Source organism: Eubalaena glacialis, chromosome 3 (assembly GCF_028564815.1).
Source record: "Eubalaena glacialis isolate mEubGla1 chromosome 3, mEubGla1.1.hap2.+ XY, whole genome shotgun sequence".
Lineage (NCBI taxonomy): Eukaryota > Metazoa > Chordata > Mammalia > Artiodactyla > Balaenidae > Eubalaena > Eubalaena glacialis.
The window spans coordinates 116,521,434-116,542,814 of NC_083718.1; the positions used below are offsets into that span (position 1 = coordinate 116,521,434).

Here is a 21,381-nt window from a genome sequence, read left to right on the forward strand (position 1 = left end):
CAAGAGAGTCAGAAGAAGACCAAGAGTGATACAGAAAAAGAGAGAAATTTCTTGGATCCAGGTAACTGAGAAAGGATTAACTTTATCTGGCCTTAGGTCATGTGCTCAATCTCCCCCTAAATCAATCTCGGTGGCTCAGGAATTATGGGGTCATGGTAATTTTTCCAGCTTGGGTTCAAGTCTTGAATCTGCCAAGTTTCAACTCAGGAGTCTAGAAAAATCTGTCAATATTGTTGTATACTTTTAGAATTATAACATGCTTTGCACCTTCAAATATGGTATCATTCTATTTTACAGAATAAGCTTAGGGCAATCTGGCTAAGGATTATTATACTTTTCTAGCTGCTTTTGAAGCTAGATAAGTCTGCATATGGAATATGTGTCAAAGCACTTGCTCTTGGGGAGTCTTGGCCATAGAACTTTGAGACTATACTCTCCCTGTCCTTGCTTTCCCTCACTACAGTCTGAAATACAGGTGTGGTAGTGAAACCCTGCTCCACAGGGTTAAAAACCTGTAACAGAAACTGGTGACTAACAGAAATTCTTGAGCTCATCTTACAGAACAGCAGATAAGGGAACAGATCGAAAATCCCTCCTCTTGTAAGACAACAAAACTGGCTGAAACAAGGTGAAACCAATATGGCTGATCAGAGTCTGCACAGAATATACTTGCTTGTCCCATAGGTGAATTTTGTCATCACAGCCCCAAATTCTCCGACCTGTTTCAAACCAAATCTCCCTGAATTTGCACAGGCGTCCCATGAAGAAGCATGCAACTCCGATAAGCCTGCACAGAACTCCAATTACCTCACCTTTTCCCTACCTCCGATCACCTTTCCCCAAGGTCTAAGACCACCTTGCTTCTTTGTCCCCTAAATATTCCAAGCACCTCTCCTTCTGGTAGGCAGACCTGAGACTTGTTCTCCTGCCTCTTCACTGGGTTGCCTCACAAATAAAATTTTTCTCTGTTGCAAACCTCAGCGTCTCAGTGTTTTGGCTTGCAGCCCCTCGAGCAAAAGAACCTGGTTCCCTAACAGCAGCAGTCAAGTTTTTAACTTGTAGGTAAGTACAATGCCTTAAAGGATACAGAACAGGATGGAAGGACTCTGAATCAACTCTCAACCCCCAAATTTGCATCCACCCTCAAATTATAAACAGTCCTCCCCCAACCCCCAACCCCCAAATCTGGATGCACCCTAGTAAAAGAAAGGAAAAGAAAAGAAGAGAAAAGAAAAACTGTAACAAAATAATAGTGAATATGTCTGGGCTATAAAATCATGGATTTTATACACACACGTATTTTTCTTGCTAAGGAAAAAACACCGCGGTAAAAAAAAAAACAACACTTTTTTAAAAAGGAAAGAGAAAGGAAATGAACAAATGAAACATTTTTCAAGTGAAGAAAAATTAATAAAGAAACCCCTTCTCTCACAAAGACGCCCCTGAGAGACAGGCTGTTGAACTCTCTCATCCTACCATTACTTGGGCCACGTTCACCATGGGGTCAAGGACACCTAAGCCACCTGTGGAGAAGGGACAAAGTTGGGTTTACCCAGCCAGGTGTGGAGGAACCCCTCCCTGTCTCCCTGTCTTTCCCCGACTTCATTCGGGTTCCTGCTTCCATTAAAAGAAGAAGAAAAAAAAAAGCCGTGTCCTTATGTCCTTTCGATTTCGATTTTGTTTCTCATAAACCCGACCCATAACGGGATGGCTTTTGATAATCGGCTGGCTTTTCAGCTTCTAAATAAGAGTCGGTTGCCGGAGGAGCCAGATGGAAAAGGAGCCAGACGCAGGAGGAGCCCTAGGGGCGAGCCGGAGCAGCTAACTTGACCCCGGCCGGCCGCAACCGCGCCACGTAAGTTTGCTGCTAAACTTTAGCTTCCAAGCACATTTCCGTTAAATAACAACAATAAATCCCCCCGCGCAGGTTCCACACTGCAGGAGGGGAGGCCGCGGACGCCTGCGCGGTGCGGAGGGTGTGCGCCCCGGCGGGCGCATTGCTTGGGCAGCTCAGCGTCTCCTTTTGGATCCGGGGCGGCTGCCAGGCGTGTCGCCGGGATGCACTGCTCCTCCTCGAGCATCTACGCAGTGCTGCAGCAAAAAGCCCTGCATGGGAAAGGGAGGAGTGCATGCTATATCTTCTGAGGAAAGGGGGCTGAAGTCCTTTTCAGAACTGAAGGCCCAAACCTCCGGCCCCTTGCAGGGGCGCTGGGTGCGGTCTCTTCCACTAGCCCCCTCCTCCCCTCCTCGGACACATCCTGACTGCGCCTCGCTGGGCACTGGAGAAACAGGGAAAAGATGGTCCTTGACATAGAGACAATTTAAATCCTAAATTGACCCTGCATTATTTTTGACTTAACATTTGATTTTCCGCATACTACAGAACTGTATTATATGGAATAATTCAATCTCACTCTCACTAAAAAAAACTATTAATAATAACTGTTAAGGTCTAATCATGTTTGTTTATCATACATTGTTTTTCATGTGTGGCCCAAACATTAATTGCATCAGAATAATTTCTGGTACTTGCTGAAAATACAGGGATTGGGGTATGTTAACTATTCTCCTGAACAGTAACCTTTGGAAACTGTTGATTGCCTTCTGCCATCTAGTAGCACTATTCTTTTCCACTTGTTTAGTTTTGAAGTTAAAAGTTTCTGGTTTTGGTACCTCAGTATACTTTGAATTAAAAAAGAATCTTTGTAGACACATTGACTTACACAAAGCTTTATCAGTATTCAATCTAAGAAATAAGCTCTACAATTTCTCTTCCTTATAGCTATTCAGCTTAAAAATAAAACAGTTATTTTACCAGCAAAAGTGAGTTTATTTGAGAATAGCAGAGGAATTGCAACTTGGGACAAGCAAGCTATAGAAAAAGCCACAGGCAAGTCCAACAAAGAAGAACCTTATTTTACAGAGAAAAGGAAGGGGCTGGGAAGGGTGGTTTGTAAAGAAAAGTCAGAGTTCAGGGTGATGACAGATTCTCATTGACTGAGTTGCCGGTAGTCAATTCTTGTAGGAGATGCAATGTACACCTTTTCCTATAGGGGACTGTCATTGATGACTCCTTCCTGTTGAAGATTTTTCCCCTGGGGTCTGTAATTGACAATTCTTCCTGTAACTGACCTCCAGGCAGTAGTTCTGCATGAGAGCTCCCCCTTCTGGCCTGCTGACTCCATGTGAGTGAGGTTTCCTTGTGATGGGGATGGGTTGGGGGCACGGCGCGAGCTTGTGGGATCTTAGTTCCCTGACCAGGGATGGAACCAGCGCCCTGCTCAGTGAGAGCTCGGAGTCTCAACCCCTGGACCGCCAGGGAATTCCCCAGGTTTCCCGTTATTAATTTTCACATAACACAGCAGTAAAAGGTCATGTTTTACTCCCCCATCTCTGCTCCCAATCCACTATAGAAAAAGAAAAGAAATTGTACAGAGGAAGGCTGTTAAATAAATTCATGTTTTTCTCTAATAAAAAGATTTTAGATACAGTACCTTATATTTCTTGGCAATTTGCAGCTTACAGAATTCACTGACACATTATAACGCAATGTCTAATTGCTGATTATTGAAATAGTACATGAATCCAGGAAATTTTTTTTTTCATAATTGATAGCCTATCTGTTACCAGCTATACAGTAATGAATCAGGCAAGAATTGTTGCTTTACCTATAAACTGATAAGAAAATGCAGGCTGTGGAGGTAACTTCCTTTTTCAAGGTCTCAACAGACAATAAGTGACTTAAACCCTCGGGTTTGAACCCTGGCAGCCGGACTCCAGAACCTGTACTTGGACATCCAGGGCAGCTCTGAGTTCCTCCAGCCTGACTCCTCCTTCTCAGCTGTTATCACTGGTCCTCCCCTACCTGCTCATCTTCCTCATGGGCTGTGTCCTCCCACTTGCTTGCAACCAGGAGGGAAGTGTCACTGTTTCAGGCCACAGCTAATCCTCCACTTTCATTCAGAAATTACCCTCTCTGTCTTCAGAGACACTTAATTTTAAAACAATACTTATATAGGATTTACTATGTACCAGCATAATTTTAAGAGCATTGTAAGCATTATGAGATATTTAACCCTCCTAATGACTCTAATGACAGACTGAATTTTACTTTTAGGGTTACCATTTTACAGAAGAGAAATCTGAGGCACAGAGAAATTAATCTTTCCAGTTGTCACACAGCTAGTAAAGTATGGGAACATGTGGATGATGCTTAGTATTGTCTGAGAAAATAAAGGGACAGTTAAAACTCTCTGACTGCTGTCTGTCTCTTGAGATCATGAAACACCCAATCATTGTGATGAAATCATTTAAAGTAGAGCCTGGCCCAGATGTGAGACTGTGACATAGGTAGGCAGACCTTAAAACACCCTGGTTGCTTGCCTCTCTTCCCTGTCAGCTTAAATAATAAGAAATGTCCTGTAATTTCAGTTAATAAATTAATTCTTGCATGCACAACTTTGTTAGGTACCTTTAAGGTCTGTCCTGTTGTGTTTGAGGGAGAGCTACATTCTTTGTGTCTCCTTTCTCTCACAGTAACTCCTCTTCCAGCCTGCTCCCACCGATTCAGTGCATCTGTCCTCATCAAGGTCACCAATCACATTCATTTTTCCTTTGTTGGCAAGTTTTTCCCTGATTCAACTCTATGTGAATTCAACCCCCAACACTCTAAACACCATTCCCTCTCATTTCCTTCTGATCATTTACCATCCTCTAATATACATACATGTATTTTGCTTTTCCACTTTCTATATTATCTGTCTTCTCCACTAGAATAGATCTCCATGAAGCAGGGATTTGTACCCATTTTGTTCACTGTTTGATACTGAGCCCCTAGAACAATCTCCAGCACATGGTAGGTTCTCAATAAATATTTGTGCAATTAATGAGTGATCAAATCATTCTGGAACTCCAGAAATCGTCTCTGGTCACTCCTCATCTCCTTCATGTCCCATTCTGCCTCTACGTACCCCCAAAATGTTAGTGTTCTCATGGCTCCATCATCAATGCTTTGTTTTCTCATTCTATTCGCTGTATGCATCACATGGATAAGGTTGCTTTAGGTTTCATGTAAGGATCAATAAGATAATGTACATAATGTATCTGTACAGACCTTGGCACACTAGGCTAAATACTCACCTTTTAGAAGCATACAAAACATAGAAAATTGATATATAAGTTCCAAATGCAGAAGCCTGATGTGCATCCTGAGAGATAACTTGTGGATCTTGTGTTTTACTGAGTCGTTCCTCTGGGTTACAGCTTCCCATGGCGTCTGGATCCACCATAATGGACCCCATCTGTCTGGTGGAAAACCAGAACAATCAGCTGACAGTAAATCCAAAAGCACTGCAGATTCTTGACCAGATTTCTCAGTCTGTGGTGGTGGTGGCCGTTGCAGGGCTGTATCGGACAGGAAAATCCTTCCTGATGAACCGCCTGGCAGGGCAGAACCACGGTGAGTGTCATTCAGTGTTGTTCAGGACCATTTGCTTGGAAGCAGTGATAACACAGGCTGTGGATCATCCACCTCTAGTGTCATGTTAAGAGCCTAACCCCTCCCACTGAAGAAAACTTCTAATTCTCACCACCAAATTTATAACTTCAAACCCGTCTCCCCACAATGTTCACTCTTTTGTCCAGTAATCAAGTGTTCCCAACCCCGTGGAAACATCCACCTCATTCGTCCTGGTCCATTGCCATCTTCTCAGGGGCTCATCTTCAACAGTTATTCCTTTCCTTTCTCCTTCCTCACTTTGGCTTTAAACCAAAGTCATTCCAAGCAGCACACAAATATTGTTCAACATGTCTTATTTTCAAAAAGGGATGGAAGGAAGAACAGACAGTAAAATCCCTATATCCCTTATCTCAGTGGGGCTACCATGCATTCTTTTTGGCTTAATTTCACAGCAAAACTTTGATAAACTACACTCCTTCTCTTTCTCTAACTAGTCTTTTGTAATACGTGAACTCTAAAACATATGGAAGAGTGCATAAAAATATATACATGTAATAAAGTTGATAAATATGAAATGATCATCTGTTCAATCACCTCCCAGATCAAAAAATAAAACATCACCAATACCCAAAAGCCCAAATCGCACCCTCTCACACCCTCACTAGAGCTCACCAATGTTTTGATTTTCATGGTGCATTCTTTCCCTCTTTCTATTTAAACATGGTTTTACAATCTATGTAAACATTTCTTAAAAATAGCTTAAACTTTATAGAGGGAATTTCATTCTGATATTCATTGGGATCTTGCTTCATATTCTCAATAAGAAGTTTATGAGGTTCATCTAGTTTGTCATATGTGTCTGCAATTATTTTCACTCTTTTGTACTTTGCAACTGACAGAGGATACCACAATTTATTCATCCATTTGTTGCTGATGAACAACAAATGGTGTTCTCATGATTATTCTTCCATCTATATCCTGGTGCACGTGTACACTAACTTCCTTATGTTAGACCCAGAAGTGGAATTGCTGAATCAAGAAGTATTTATGTCTTCAGCCTTTCTAGATAATATCAAACCTTTTAAGCTTTTTAAACCTTTTAAACTTTATCAAACCTTTTAAAGCCTTTTATGCTTTATGTCAGTTTATATGCTTATTAGCAGTAATTTAGAATTATCCACATCCTTACAAAATTTTGGTAAAAACACTTTTTAACTTTTGCTGATCTGGTGTCTGTGTAGTTGCGTGTTATTTGCCTCACTACAGATAAGCTTAAGCACCTTATCACGTATTTGCTATTTGCATTTCCTATTTCAGAAGGGTTTTTTTTTTCCTACCAAGTTGACTTGTTTCTTATTGATTTTTAGGACAATCTGCCTATGTCCTGTTGGGCAGTTCTAAGAAGACCACACACCATTTCTTTCTTAATGCCTTCCTCTGTGGCCCAGCAGCTCAGCACAATTAGGGGGTAGAACCTCAGTCCACTAAACTCTAAGGATCCTTGGGAATATCTCATTGTCTCTCTCCCTCAAACTATCTCTGTCTCTGTATCTCTCTCTCCCCCACCTCTCTTTTTTCTTCCTTTCTCCCTCTCTCTTTTTTGCTTTGCAATCTCTTATTGGCTTCAAACAAAACATTTTATGTTTGTCTTTCTTTGAGAGGAACTTGATCACCAATCAGGGGAGGACACTTTTCCTTGACAGCCTAAATTAATAAATAAGTCATTTTTGGAGGGATTAAAGATTGGAGAACTCTAAGAAAAAGATACAAGGAGTTTCAACAACAATCTTGTTTTTCTACTTGAGATTACATCAGGTAACAAGGAGGTGATTTCCCTTACTGAGGAAATACCTAACCTAGTTTTGTTTTAAAACACCTGAATTGTGACTCACCACCCCAGTCATATCACAGGAAGAACAAAAACAAACAAACAAACAAACAAAATTAGCACCCAAAGTCGGCTAGCAGAACCAAGTCTCTTTCTCCTTGTGATGACTTCTTTGTCTGTTCTTTACCTCACATAACTTGCACTGATGAACTCCAGTTACACCTTGTCTTTTCTACCTGGGGAAGTTCAGATTTTTCTGTATTAATCAGCAAGCAGTCAAATACCATCACGATGTAGAAGAGTGCAGGTCATCTTAGGTCTTATACCCTCTCTGAGCAGAAAGCACAGGATGTGGCAATTGAGGGGCCTGAGCCACGCTGAACAATGCTCCCCTAGGTATTTCATCATATCCATTTCCGTTCTCAGTTGAAGGGAGCATTGGCATATGGCATATGGTCAAAATCTTGGACTGTTGGACGAGATACATTACCTGCAGCTTCCAAGGCATATACCTCATATCCTCTGCCCCTGTGGGCTTAAGCCTTTGGAAAGAAAAGCAAGCAATTCTCACAGGTCTTTTCTGCTTTCCCTTCTATTATATCACCACGTGAGCCAGTGAACAAAGAATTCATCATTTTTTGAAGAGGAGAACAGAAATGAGGAAAATACAAGGAGGAAGTGAGGAAAAAAAACTAAAAAAGCTGATCTATCAGTCCACGTCCTGAAAGGACACAGATAATCCATTTAAAGGATAATTGAAGATGTTTAATGGAGGGACAATTACAAGGGCACAAGCAGGGCAAAGGGAACCAATGAAGGTACAGAGTAGCCAGAGAGTGGCAGGAACAATGGCCAGGTAGCCTTTATAACTCCTGTAGTATGAAGAGGCAATGTGTAGATTCCAGAATGTGGCAGAGACCAGAGTTACTGGTTGGAGCTAAATGAAAGGAGATGTGACCAAAGTAGAGGAACAGAGACACTGGGCCACTGTGGCTCACCAGGGTGGACGCCAGGGGAACAGGAGGCTGACTTCTGATCTCCTGCTGGTACCTCTCACTGGCAAAAGTCCATCAGAAAGTGGAGGAGAAGGGAGCTCTTCAGTGGCGGATAAATATAGAAAGGTTAATAGAGCTAACATTATTTCTGAACTGTGACACAGTTTGAGCCATTAATATGAGGAGGTGAATAGGGGACACAAAGTGCTTCTTGAGAAGGTTCTGAATGTGTACAGAGGTTGGATTTTCCGTCCTTGTTGAAATGGAAGCAACTTCCTCTGAGACAGGCACTCACCTTCCGACAAGTTTACCCAAAGTAACCGCAGGGCAGCCTGAACTATCTGCTCTTACTGTGTGCTGCTTTCTCCTCTTTCTTTGCAGGTTTCCGTCTGGGCTCCACAGTGAGGTCTGAAACTAAGGGCATCTGGATGTGGTGTGTGCCCCACCCCTCCAAGGAGAGCCACACCCTGGTCCTTCTGGACACCGAGGGCCTGGGTGATGTGGAAAAGGTAAGGCGGGGAATCCTCTATGCTCTTTTTTTTTTTTTTTTTTTAAAGAATTTCACTTATTTATTTATTTATTTTTGGCTGTGTTGGGTCTTCGTTTCTGGGCGAGGGCTTTCTCCAGTTGCGGCAAGCAGGGGCCACTCCTCATCGCGATGCACGGGCCTCTCACTATCGCGGCCTCTCTTGTTGCGGAGCACAGGCTCCAGACGCGCAGGCTCAGTAGTTGTGGCGCACGGGCCTAGCTGCTCCGTGGCATGCGGGATCTTCCCAGACCAGGGCTCGAACCCGTGTCCCCTGCATTGGCAGGCAGATTCTCAACCACTGCGCCACCAGGAAAGCCCCAATCCTCTATGCTCTTGCTACTCCACTTACACCTCAATTTCCCACCTCAATTCAACTTTTATAACATGTTCCTATAAACTGCAAATCCAATTATGAATAATGAGGCTAAATTCTCTTACCTTGAATTTATTCTTTAATAAGATCAATACTTTCGTTATTGGGGATAGATCGCCTTATTTTTTTTTTTTTTAATTTTATTTTTGTTTATTTATGGCTGTGTTGGGTCTTCGTTTCTGTGCGAGGGCTTTCTCCAGTTGCGGCGAGCGGGGGCCACTCTTCATCGCGGTGCGCGGGCCTCTCACTATCGCGGCCTCTCTTGTTGCGGAGCACAGGCTCCAGACGCGCAGGCTCAGCAATTGTGGCTCACGGGCCTAGTCGCTCTGCGGCATGTGGGATCTTCCCAGACCAGAGCTCGAACCCGTGTCCCCTGCATTAGCAGACAGATTCTCAACCACTGCGCCACCAGGGAAGCCCGATCGCCTTATTTTTAACACTGGGGTGAAAGATACAAGTTAACAAATATTTATTGGGCATCTGAATTCCAGGGCTTTTCTATCACAGTGAGTGAGGTATGGGCCCAGAGCTGAGTTGGGAAGATAAGAAATATGCAGTCTTATCAGTACGGGGAGCCATGGACAAAAAAAGTGAGACCTTACGCCAGTTGTTCAGGTTCAGGAAGACATCCTGGTGGAAGCTATAAATCCATGGAATCCACTGGCTCTACAGGTTAAGGTATATGGGGTTAGAGGTAGGAATCATGAAAATATGTTTTCAGTGAATAAACTATTTTTAAAATCTCCAGAAAAGCTTCCCCTATACCAGGAACATTTTATTCTGAGTTTCGGGGCTCTGAAGATGAATCCTTCAATGAATTCTATAAAAACATGAGCTAGACCCACCATAAAAATGTAAATGGGATAATATTAGGTATTTTGTCTTCACCGTGTTACTTGCAATCAGTCTTTTCTCCTTATTTATATTAATCTGCATCTAAATTAAAGTAGTAGCAGTGAATCTTTGGCTTTCATCACTGCAGGCAAGGGTTGGGGCATGAATTAAGAAATTGTGAATTTAAAAATCCAGATTTAAAGTGTTCAATAATCACCTCAGTGTCAGCCCAAGATGGTCTACTGATTCCTACTAGATTTTAGTTTGTATAATCTTCTTCTTTTCATCTAACTGCATTTGTCAAGGAACTAAAGCACACCAAATTGCAAACTGATAGAGCAGAACTACTTGCTGTCCTTACTACATGTAGTGTATTTTGGTAGTATATATAATCTATTCCAAAGTCACTCATGACTTGTCCTGAATCTCATTTTCAGCCTCATCATCTACTACCACATGGGTAACCACTACTTCAGTCAAATAAAGTAACCTTGTAATACCTCTATATGACCACACTTTCTGGCAATTGTGATCAGCTTCTGTGGGTCCTTCTACCTGCATGATCCTTAAAACTCCACAAATCCACATTCTGTCAATTCTTTAAAGCCCAGCTATTTTCGTCTTAATGCCATCGTACCACCGTCAGACATAATCACTTCTTGCTCTGAATGCACAGAGTACTTTTTCTGTTTTTTTGGAATTGCCCCTTTGTCTTTTACATTATAATATTTGGTTCCATGCCTGACGGTTTATCATCTTGAATGTATTTATATGTTCCCAGGTATATCTGCCCCTCCATCTCTCTAGGGCAGGGACTCTCATATGAAACTCTATATCCACACAAGCAGATGCAGTATCTGCTGTTTTCTAAATGCACAATGAATAGATGATGAATTTAATTGAATAGCACTAGTCCCTAATATAGCCCATGATCAAGAAAAAAAGTGCAAAGGAATCATGGCCCACTTATTACTGCATAACTTCTGTGTTCCAGGCACTGTATTAAAGTTGACACATTTCACGTCGCTCACTTCTGTTAACAGCTAATGAAACTGAGGCCCTGAGAGGTGTCAGTGTCAACACCAGAAAGGTTTGCATTTAGCACTGTCTTGAAAATTTATGTTATTTGCCTTACTGTTGAGTTACAGGACAGCTGTTATAGTCAATGAACAACTGAATGAGAGAATGAGGAGGAGTGTCCTCAGTCCCCTGCTGCAATGTACTTTCTAGGGTGACTCCAAGAATGACTCGTGGATCTTTGCCCTGGCCGTGCTTCTGAGCAGCATCTTTGTCTACAACAGCATGAACACCATCAACCACCAGGCCCTGGAGCAGCTGCAGTATCCTTCCAGGAACTGAACCACCATGCTTCATTGAGTTTATGGGAATAGCAACTGACACTGTTTCTTCTTTCCCATGACTCCTTTCTCATGGCTCATGAGAAGGGAAAATGGAGCAAAAGGAAATGTTGATAAAACTTGTTCTGGGGTGAGACCTGGAAATTGTGTTGGAGGGCACTTCTCATTCCTTAACTAAGATCCCAGCTACGTGACTGAACTAACAGAGCTAATCAGGACAACATCCTCTGCCAGCTCTGATGAAGTACAGGACTCAGCCGAGTTTGTGAGTTTCTTTCCAGACTTTGTTTGGGCTGTACGGGATTTCATGCTGGAGCTGGAGTTAGATGGATACCCCATCACTGAAGATGAGTATCTGGAGAATGCCTTGAAGTTGATTCCAGGTATCACAGCAGGGCCAGGGTGGTGGAAGGTTCAGTAGGAGGTGGGGTCAACAGAGGTCTGACATTCAGCACTTGATGTCAATCTTGATTTGGGGTTGGATTGAGGCCATGCTAATGGTGCTTGGTGAATGACTGGTGGGTGTGGCTTCAGTCATTATTGTTACTGGGAAAACCTCAGTGACCAGAGCTTAAGCTCACAGAGGAAATTTATAATCCAATATTAGACCAAATGATTTTAGGAAAATGGACACCATGGGAAAAAAAGGCTCACATACTTATATTACATATTAAGTCTAAGTGCTTCTCCTTTCCTGTTTGAGAAATATAATCCATCAAATTGGAAACACAGAATCACAAGATAAACAAAAGAACTAATTTTTGAAATACCTTTAACACAGTGTATCTTACCAGCATACGTAGCTACATCCTTCATATTGATAGATAGGCTATTTATACAATAAAGAGTTCAGAAAAAAAAGCATTGCCATGTCCTTCCAGTAAGACTGTCAGATCCTTAATATGTTCTTCCTCATAGTATCACACTCTTCGTTCTAGAACCTAACACCGTATATGTCATGTTAATATAATAAATTAGTTACTCAGATTATTATAGCAGAGAGGATAATGGGTGGTACCTAGAAGCAATATTCATTTTTTAATTTAATCATTTATTCATTGTTTCAATAAATATTTGTTGAACTACTGATATATGCCCAGAATCCCTTTGTATGATAGTCACGTCCAAAGTAAAATGACACAGAGGATGGGTGAGGTCTCCTAGTTTCATTTAGGCTAACCTTACCATGAGATGGTGTATGCTAAAGTAGTCTCCAAACATATTTATAGTATGTGTACGTTTTTACTCTGATATATAAATCTTCTCTTTACTGTCCTGAGTATCATTTGTCTTCCACGGGTTATTTTCTCAGCAATATCATAAATATCTTTATGTCTACCATTACATTACTGACATTACATTACATTACTGACATTACATTACATTACATGCCATTTCTGACATGGGGACTATAGTGTCAGAAAAATATTTCTGACAATTTCTTGGATGAATCTATCATTCAAGAAACATCTAATAAATAGTTGATCCACTGCACGCCATGGAAGGGTAAGGAAAATAATCAGTAGTTTCTTCACTTGGAATGGATTCCTCCCCTGCCTCCTCAGAAGTACTTCTTTCACTCTTAGCTCTGTACAAAAATAAAGTGGGAGGGGGGGGATTTTCCATGTCCTGAATAGATTAGCATAAGGTTGATTTGCGTGATTCAATAATAGGAGATACACAGGCACAGTAGTTACAGTGATGCAAAGATCCACAGAAATGAAAGTCCTCAGCCCCCTCACCTGAAGGCTGTTCCTTCAGTGATTGCTCTCTTTCCACTCCTGCAGGCAAGAATCCCAAAATCCGAAATTCCAACATGCCCAGAGAATGTATCAGGAAGTTTTTTCCAAAAAGAAAGTGCTTTGTCTTTGACCGGCCTACAAGTGACAAAAAATTATTACTCCATATTGAGGAAGTGCCAGATAACCAACTGGATGAGAATTTCCAGAAGCAATCAAAAAATTTCTGCTCATATATCTTTACCCATGCAAAGTCCAAGACCCTAAGAGAAGGAATCACTGTCACAGGGGGAAGTGAGTCTCCTTTGCTACAGCATGTCTCTCTGTGATTCAGTGTGTGTGATGAAGTTGTGATTGCACTCTGGGTTTGTCAGCAATTGTGATTTCTTCTCTGTGTAACTTGGAAAGATGTATGTTCATGCAACACATGTAAATGCATGTTTCTTCATTAAAAGAAGCCTATGTAAGGCTACCAAATCTCATGAAAGTATTACACTAATGATGTAAGTTAAAGATTGAAATCTTCATGGTGATGAGGTGTCTGACGGGATAAGTGTTTCGAGTGAGGATATGCAAGATATTTTGTGAATTTACATGAATTGGAAAATAAATAGTAGTCCATGAATCCATGTAAGCTCATTGAGAGTCTGAGAAACAAATGTAAATACAATCTTATGTACAGGGCTGGCTTCACGGACATACAACCTGGACAGTCACAGTGTAATGTGCTGAGATGGGCCCTGCTTGGTTTAATGTTGGTGTCACTGTCCTGAAATTCTTGATGACATTTTCATCAAGACATTTTCATTTACAAATAGTGCCCACAAGTAATGTAATTTACTTACAGGTTTATTTTATAAAAATGGGAAAAGTGTTCTGGGAGACCCTTGAGCATATCGTTTGAAATCATTCGGCTAATATTGTAATGGGATGAATTTGAGAACCATAAAAGGTAGAGTGAATAGGAGACACAGTGATGTTATTATAAAGAAGTGGATTCACAGAACAAAAAGGAGGAGGCTACAAGAATGAAGAAAATGAGGAGAAGAATCGATAGAAGAAAAGAAAACTTCAAATTCAATAAAATTTTAGTGATTTTTAGAATGCTAATCTCTAAAGCTATTAAAACAGGTGAGAATTCTCTCTCCATTTCATAAATATCATGTCTCATTCAGGGTTGGGGACTCTGGTGGTGGCCTACATAGATGCCATCAACAGTGGAGGAGTTCCTTGTTTGGAGAATGCAGTGATAACTCTGGCCGAGCGTGAGAACTCAGCGGCTGTGCAGAAGGCAGCCGACCACTACAGCAAGCAGATGGCCCAGCGACTGGGGCTCCCCACGGACACGCTCCAGGAGCTTCTGGAGGTGCACGCAGCCTGTGAGATGGAAGCCATTGCAATCTTCTTAGGGCACTCCTTCAAGGATGACAAGCAGATGTTCCAGAAGAAGCTGGTGGTAATGTGCCCTAGAATATATCCTTCCTGATTCCTTTCTTCTGGAATGATACCTAGACTCTCCCTTTTGACACATGGTTCATGTGCTTCTCATCATATAAGGAGTTTAGATTCTAGTGAGTGATAGGGCTCTACAGGCTACAGTCCATCTCTTTTCTAAAAGTTGGGCTTTTAGTTTCTGTTGTGGCAAAACAAATTACACTGTGCTTAGCAGCTTGAAACAACACACATCTATTAGCTTATAGTTCTTCAGGTCAGATACCAGCCCAGGGTCTATGGGTATTCTGCTCCGTGTACCATAGCTGAAAACAAGGTTCAAGTGGCCTTGGTATTCACATGGAGGCTCTGGGGAACCCCCCTCCATCTTCGACCCAGCAGTGGTGCACAGTTTCCTTCTTTTGTTTCTAATCTCTCCGACTACCTCTTCTGCCACCAACTGGAGAGAACATCTTTTAAGGGGCTTGTGATTAGGTAAGGCCCACCTAGGTAATCTCCATTTCTTAAAGTCAACCTGTTCCATGTAATATAGTCTAAACACAAAATAATTGTTCATCATCTTCACAAGTCTAGGAACTATGCGGAGTGTGGACACCAGCAGAGAGAACTCTTGGAGATCATAATTCTGCTTACCATTGGCACCTTCACTGAAAGTTTGACTTTCAGTCTCCCTTGACCATCCTATAATTTACAAAGATCTCTTAGTACATACAGAGTAAAACCAGCTCAACTGTAATTTATAAGTACAAGCAAAAAATTTCTGTTCCTATAATTTCACACACTCAAATCCTCAATGAAACAAGAATTCAAAAAGAGTTCAAAACTCTGTTCAGTGTATACTTAATTCATTAGTAGGAAGTTGATTTCCTATGTACATATTTTTATCCATAGCACCCAAGTTTGAAGAGGAAACCCTACTTCCATTCATAATTGTACTTTCATTGTTCATTGTTGATGGATGGATCACTATTAATGCTACTACTGTTAAAGTAGTAGTTTGCCTCTGCCAACCCCATCGTTGCACAGATGTTGAGACTGAGCCCAGGGGATTTAAGGGACTTCATACAAATCACACGAAGAGTTTGTCAGAACTGGAACTAAAACTAGTCTCCTGACTCCACATCTATTATTCTGTGTCTCATGTACCTGATGCTGTCAGACTACTTCTTCCAAGAGGATCACAGTTGGACCTTCCCTCTAACAGCTTCTTTCTATTGGATTTCCCCATATTTCCCTGGCAGGACATCATGGAGAAAAAGAAGGACGTTTTCATGATCCAAAATGAAGAGGCCTCTGTCAAATATTGTCAGGCTGAGCTTAAGAAGCTTTCAGAATCCTTGATGAAAAGTATTTCAGGAGGAACTTTCTTTGTCCCTGGAGGACACAGTCTCTACTTAGAAGCAAGGAGCAAGTTTGAACAGGACTATAAACTGGTTCCCAGGAAAGGAGTTAAGGTGAGGAGTAATGGGAGTGGGAAAGAACAGAAGATTGGAGTCAGAGGGTCTTTGTTGGTTCATTTGGTTGCCAGGTCCTGCTTTGTGCAGAGGCTGCTGGTCACAAGGAGGCTGACTGTGGAACCCCGGGGGGCTCTGGGTCTAGTGTTGCATTTCTGGTGAGCAGAGTAAGTGTTCAGGAGACCCCAGGGCTGTTGCCTGCCCACTGGTGGGTGAGGCCAGGTCCTAGGGCTAGTGCCAGCTTTCTGGAGGACAGAGCCAGATCCTGGAGTCCGGTTGCAGGGCCCAGGAGTCCCAGAGCATGTGTTGGATCACTGTTGGGTACAGCCAGTTGGGCTGCTGGATCTGGGGTGTCTTGAAGCTTCTGTTGGCCTCATGTTGGTCCAGGCCTGAGCCCAGCTGGTCCCAAGGCAGGATATAGCCTGCTAGTGGGTGGGCTGGCCCTGCAGACTGCGAAACTGAGGTTTTATTGCAACTGGTATCTTCCCCCTGGTGTGTAGAGCTGGGTCCCAGGGTCTCTGGCTAAAGGGCCCTGGGGGTTTCAGGTCTAGTGCCTGTGCCCTGGTGAGTGAGACTAGGTCCCTGGCCCTCTGCTGGGCAAGGCCATGTCCAGAGGCGATGGTGGGCTCAGGAGGTCTGCTGGTGGGTGCGGCTCTGTCCATGCCCAGTTAGTTGCTTAGCCTGAACCATCCTAGCACTGGTGCCTGCAGACCACTGGACCAGGGCAGGGCTGGGTCTTGGGGCTAATAAGCTAGGGGGAATATTCCAAAATGGCGAATGCCAGCACCAATGTCCATGTGGTAGAAGGAGCTCCCCAAAATGGCTGCTGCCAGTGCCTATGTCTCTGGGGTGAGCTGCAGTTGCCTCCTGCTGCTCTAGGAGACTCTCCAGGGTCAGCAGGTAGGTCTGACCCAGGATCCTATAAATTACTGCTTCTTCTCTGGGTCCCGGAGCATGTGCGATTTAGAGTGCACCCTTTGAGGGTTAAGACTTTATTTCCCCAGGCCCTCTGGGACTCCTGAAAGTTAACCCCACTGACTTTCAAAGCCAAATGCTCTGGAGGATTGTCTTCCTGGTGCTGGATCCCTGGCTGTGGCACCCAGTATGGAGTTCGGACCTCTCACTTCTCTGGGAGAACCTCTGAGGTTGTAATCATTCTCTTGATTGTGAATAACCCACCTGGGGGTATGGAATTTGACTATATTGAGACTCCACCCCTCCTACCCATCTCACTGTGGTTCCTTCTTTATATCTTCAGTTGTAGGAGATCTTTTCTGATAGGTTCCATCTTTTTCACCAATGGTTGTTCTGCAAATAGTTGTGACTTCAGTGTGCCTGTGAGAGGAGGAGAGCTCAGGATCTTTCTGCTCTACCATATTGCCGAGATAATCAATTTAGTCCTCAAGAAAATGAATTAGGTACTGCTGTCATCCCCACTATAAAACTGAGAAATATGAGGTGTGGAAAAGTTACTAAGTTGCCTAAGATCACACAGTCATCAAGTGGTAGTGCTGAGAGGGCAAATGTAATGTCTTGGCAGTCACTCAAAACTCAGAATAAAGCTTAGGAAAGCTTCCTGGAAGAGGAGATAGAAGCTACAAGTTGACGTATCCATAAATGAAATCGTAATAAAGAAAGAGTAGATGAGCATTAGTCGGAAGAAAAACAATGTGCAGATATAGGAGTTGCACACAATGGAGGGTGGGTGTTTGTAGAATTGCACATAATTCTGGGGTCTGTAACCATTTTGGGATCCTACAAAGGATGGAGAACTTAAAGGGTCCAATCTGTAGCTTTATTGAACAATAATTTCCTCAGCAAGACACTGCATCTTTGCTGCCTGACAAGTCTTTGCTCCTTGTTGTGTCCTCAGGCAAATAAGGTCTTCCAGAGCTTCCTGCAGTCCCAGGCAGGAGTAGAGGAAGCCATCCTGCAGGCAGACAAAGCCCTCACTGATGGGGACAAGGCCATGGCAGGTACAGGGGAGGGCTGAGCTCACAAAGGGAAAGGTGGCTCTTGTGCTCCCCTTTGGCAGGTGTGAAAACAAACACTTCCTCACACGGGAGCTTCCTCTTCTTCTGTGGAACCTCTCTGCTACATCTGGAAATAACCAGGGGAGTTTGGGTTGCATGTACATCCAATCAGTGCCTTTGCATCACATGCTGAAGCATGTTTTCTGATGTGGTAGTAAGAATATTCAGATTCCTTCCCACCATTTTAAAGTCATTTTATCTCTGAGCTAAGGAGGTGACAGCTCGGCGTAACTGTTATATTCTTCCCTCTTTAAAACTCTTGTGAAACAGTTGAGTGTGCCAAGAAGCATGCAGCTGAGAGGGAACAGCAGCTGCTAAGAGAGAAACAGAATGAAGAGGAGCAAAAAATGGCGGCACAAGAGAGAAGCTTCAAGGAAAACATGACCCAACTGGAAGAGAAGATGGGTAGGGAAAGAGAAAACCTTCTAAGAGAGCAGGAAACAATGCTGAAGCACAAGCTGAAGGTAAGTCTGGATGGGCCTGGGCAGGGCCTGATGGACAAAATGTTAGCCTCTCAGGAATAAAGGGACAGAAATTTGACCTTAAGTCAGATCCCAGAGGGAAATCCAAAGACATATGATTCTCTGTAACGTCAAAGAGATATGGATCGTGCTGAAGACTTACCTCTGTAAGACTCAGCACCTTGTGTAGTGTTAGGGTTTGGAGCGTACAAATAACATGGCCCAGGTTCCTGGACTGCTGTTTGTGGTGATGATAGGGTAGCATTTGCCCCCAAGGAACAGGACCTCAGTCCTAGAGTCCTTAGGATTTTGGTTACAAACATCAGAGACCTGGAATAGTTGCATCTGCTCTTGAAAGTATCAGATTGTGCCTGGTATGAACTACGGGAAGCTGAAAGCTCTATAATTTCCTGCATTCGTTTCCAGATCTGCCTGATTCATTTTACATACCTAGAGTAAATGCATTCTTTGTCCCAACCTGGAGTTTGATAGACAGTGTCCTAAAGAGAGTCAGCAGTGCCATTTTTGTGACATATGTGTGGTCATCCTACCTCAATGAAACTGACAAATATTTAGAATTCACCTACATTCCCTCCCAAAGTGCATTATTAGGGCTGGAACACAGTCCTGGGGTAGTTTTCCGGCCTGACCTAGGCCCATCTTTTCTGTGCCCAGGGAGATGGTATTGAGGGAACATGGGAAGCTCTAAACCCTGGATGCTCTCACTACCCAGGTCCAAACATTTGCAAATATTAGACAAATGTCAAAAAAGCATCTAAGGTATTATAGAAATAGACACACATACTTATCTGCTGTAGTTGTTTGATACAAAATCTTGATTTGGGCTATTTTCAAAAGGGACTCTCTCCTTTTTACAGATGCAAGAAGAACTACTTACAGAAGGATTTAAAAAGGAAGCTGAAGAGTTAAATAAAGAGATAGATCAACTAAAAGAAGACATTGAAATGACTAAAAATAATAAGTTCATAAAGATTTCAGAGGTCCTTGATATGGCTAGCATGGCATTAGTTGCAGTACTACCTGGGGGTTGTAAAGTACTTGGTATGGGAGTGAAACTTCTCAGTGATGCTATGAAAAGGGCTGAGAATCCCTATTAAGTATATCTTGAAAGGCTTCTTATGTTTTAATGGTGTAACACTGTAGCTCATTTTTTAAATATGTTGTCACGACAGTTTTAAATATGTTGTCACGACAGGAGTTTAAAAATAAAAACTGATTACCAAAGAATTACCAAAGTGATTACCAGGGCCTGAAATGCAAAAAAACAAACAATTTTGAGAATTAGTTAATTTAAAGAAATGGAAAACAAGTTGGAGGATAATGATTAATTATAGAAAAGTGTTAAGAAAAGCAAAAAAACAAATGGTAAGAGGAAGAACACTCGCAATCTATGATACAGTCATGGAGATCAATTCATTAAGTTATAAGGAGCCCTTATAAATCAGTGAGGAAAGAGCAACAAACACAATTTTTTAAATGTGTGAAAATATACCAAGAGAATAAATGTGTTTAACTTTACTGATTATAAATGATGTACAAGGTAAAATTAGGAGGTACCTGTGTCACCTCTCAGATGGGCCAGGAAGTACAGTTTGGACAGGGCACTAGCTAGCAAGAGTTCCAGGAAGTTGGCAGTCTCTGGTATTTGCTAGGGAGAGTGCAAACTGATGCAAATATATACCAAAAATTTAAATGCAAACACTGCTGATACAGAAGTCCACATTTAGGAATTTATCTTACAGATTTATTTACCCAAGTTGAAAATGGCTTATGTAGTAGTATATTTGTTGAAGGATTGTTGTAATTCCAGAAGACTGGAAACAACTTTCAAGTCTCTCTGTCACATACTGGTGAAGTAAATCCTGAGACACACTTACAAAGGAATACTCTACAGTCACTGAAATGGAAAGGGAAACTCTTATTTGTGCTAACATGAGAAAATCTCAAGATGCAGAAAGTGTGTATAGTTGTATTACCAATTTAAAAAAATAATGAGTATATGCATATGTTATCATCTATCTTTGGAAAATACAAAAGAAATTGGTATCCATGAACACAACAGGAATGGACCTGCATATTTGAGGTAAGACATGAGAGGATAACTAACTTTGCATGACACATTCTTCTGTGCCATTTATATTTTGTATGAATTCTTGCTTATTGAAACATAAATAAATAGTTATTAAAATTAAAATCAGAAATAATAATACATGGAATGGAAAAGTGCCCATGACAGGATGAAAGTTTTTTTTTTTACATTTATTTTATTATTTATTTTTTTTGCCTGCACCAGGTCTTAGTTGCAGCATGCAGGATATTTATTTATTTTTTTATTTTTGCCTGCGTTGGGTCTTCGTTGCCGCGTGCAAGCTTTCTCTAGTTGTGGTGAGTGGGGACTACTCTTAGTTGCAGTGTGTGTGCTTCTCATTGCGGTGGCTTCTCTTGTTGCGGAGCACGGGCTCTAGGTGCGTGGGCTTCAGTAGTTGTGGCACATGGGCTCAGTAGTTGTGGCTCCAAGGCTCTAGAGCACAGGCTCAGTAGTTGTGGCACATGGGCTTAGTTGCTCCTCGGCATGTGGGATCTTCCCAGACCAGGGCTCGAACCAGTGTCCCCTGCGTTGGCAGGTGGATTCTTAAGCACTGTGCCACCAGGGAAGTCCCAGGATGAAAGTATTAAACACTACTAGAAATAACATGCCAGCTCAACAGGAAAAATCTACTTATTACAGCCAGAAACAAAAAGTATAAGATGTTCATCCTAATTTTCTTGTCATTTGTGGCTCTTGGTAAGGCCTGGAAATTCTAGTCCCTAATTTATTTACAGATAAAACGTCCCCTGGGATGTTG

General features: G+C 42.2%; 1 protein-coding gene across 3 annotated transcripts; it reads left to right on the forward strand.

Annotated features, from left to right (window-relative positions):
• The first annotated feature begins 1,777 nt into the window (after positions 1-1,777).
• On the forward strand, positions 1,778-19,797 carry LOC133088417 (guanylate-binding protein 4-like). 3 transcript variants are annotated; one of them, XM_061186354.1, is made up of 11 exons: positions 1,778-1,855; positions 5,263-5,458; positions 8,663-8,790; positions 11,248-11,357; positions 11,562-11,758; positions 13,163-13,408; positions 14,290-14,570; positions 15,808-16,020; positions 17,894-17,996; positions 18,324-18,517; positions 19,393-19,797. In XM_061186354.1, exons 2-11 carry the CDS (start codon positions 5,269-5,271, stop codon positions 19,630-19,632), a joined length of 1,902 nt encoding a protein of 633 aa, XP_061042337.1. In that variant the 5' UTR covers positions 1,778-1,855; positions 5,263-5,268; the 3' UTR covers positions 19,633-19,797. The 3 variants fall into 3 exon arrangements, with proteins under 3 accessions (XP_061042337.1, XP_061042339.1, XP_061042338.1); XM_061186356.1 differs by lacking the exon at positions 13,163-13,408; XM_061186355.1 differs by lacking the exon at positions 5,263-5,458 and having other exon boundaries at positions 1,785-1,855.
• Positions 19,798-21,381: the final 1,584 nt, after the last annotated feature.

What these genes read in the sequence shown, in the direction of transcription:
- LOC133088417 (XM_061186354.1), top strand. Translation starts at nt 5,269, where the DNA reads ATGGCGTCTGGATCCACCATAATGGACCCCATCTGTCTGGTGGAAAAC. An exon ending in GCCTGGGTGATGTGGAAAAG is followed by an intron (nt 8,791 to 11,247) that starts GTAAGGCGGGGA and finishes TGTACTTTCTAG; the next exon opens with GGTGACTCCAAGAATGACTC. An exon ending in AATCACTGTCACAGGGGGAA is followed by an intron (nt 13,409 to 14,289) that starts GTGAGTCTCCTT and finishes TGTCTCATTCAG; the next exon opens with GGTTGGGGACTCTGGTGGTG.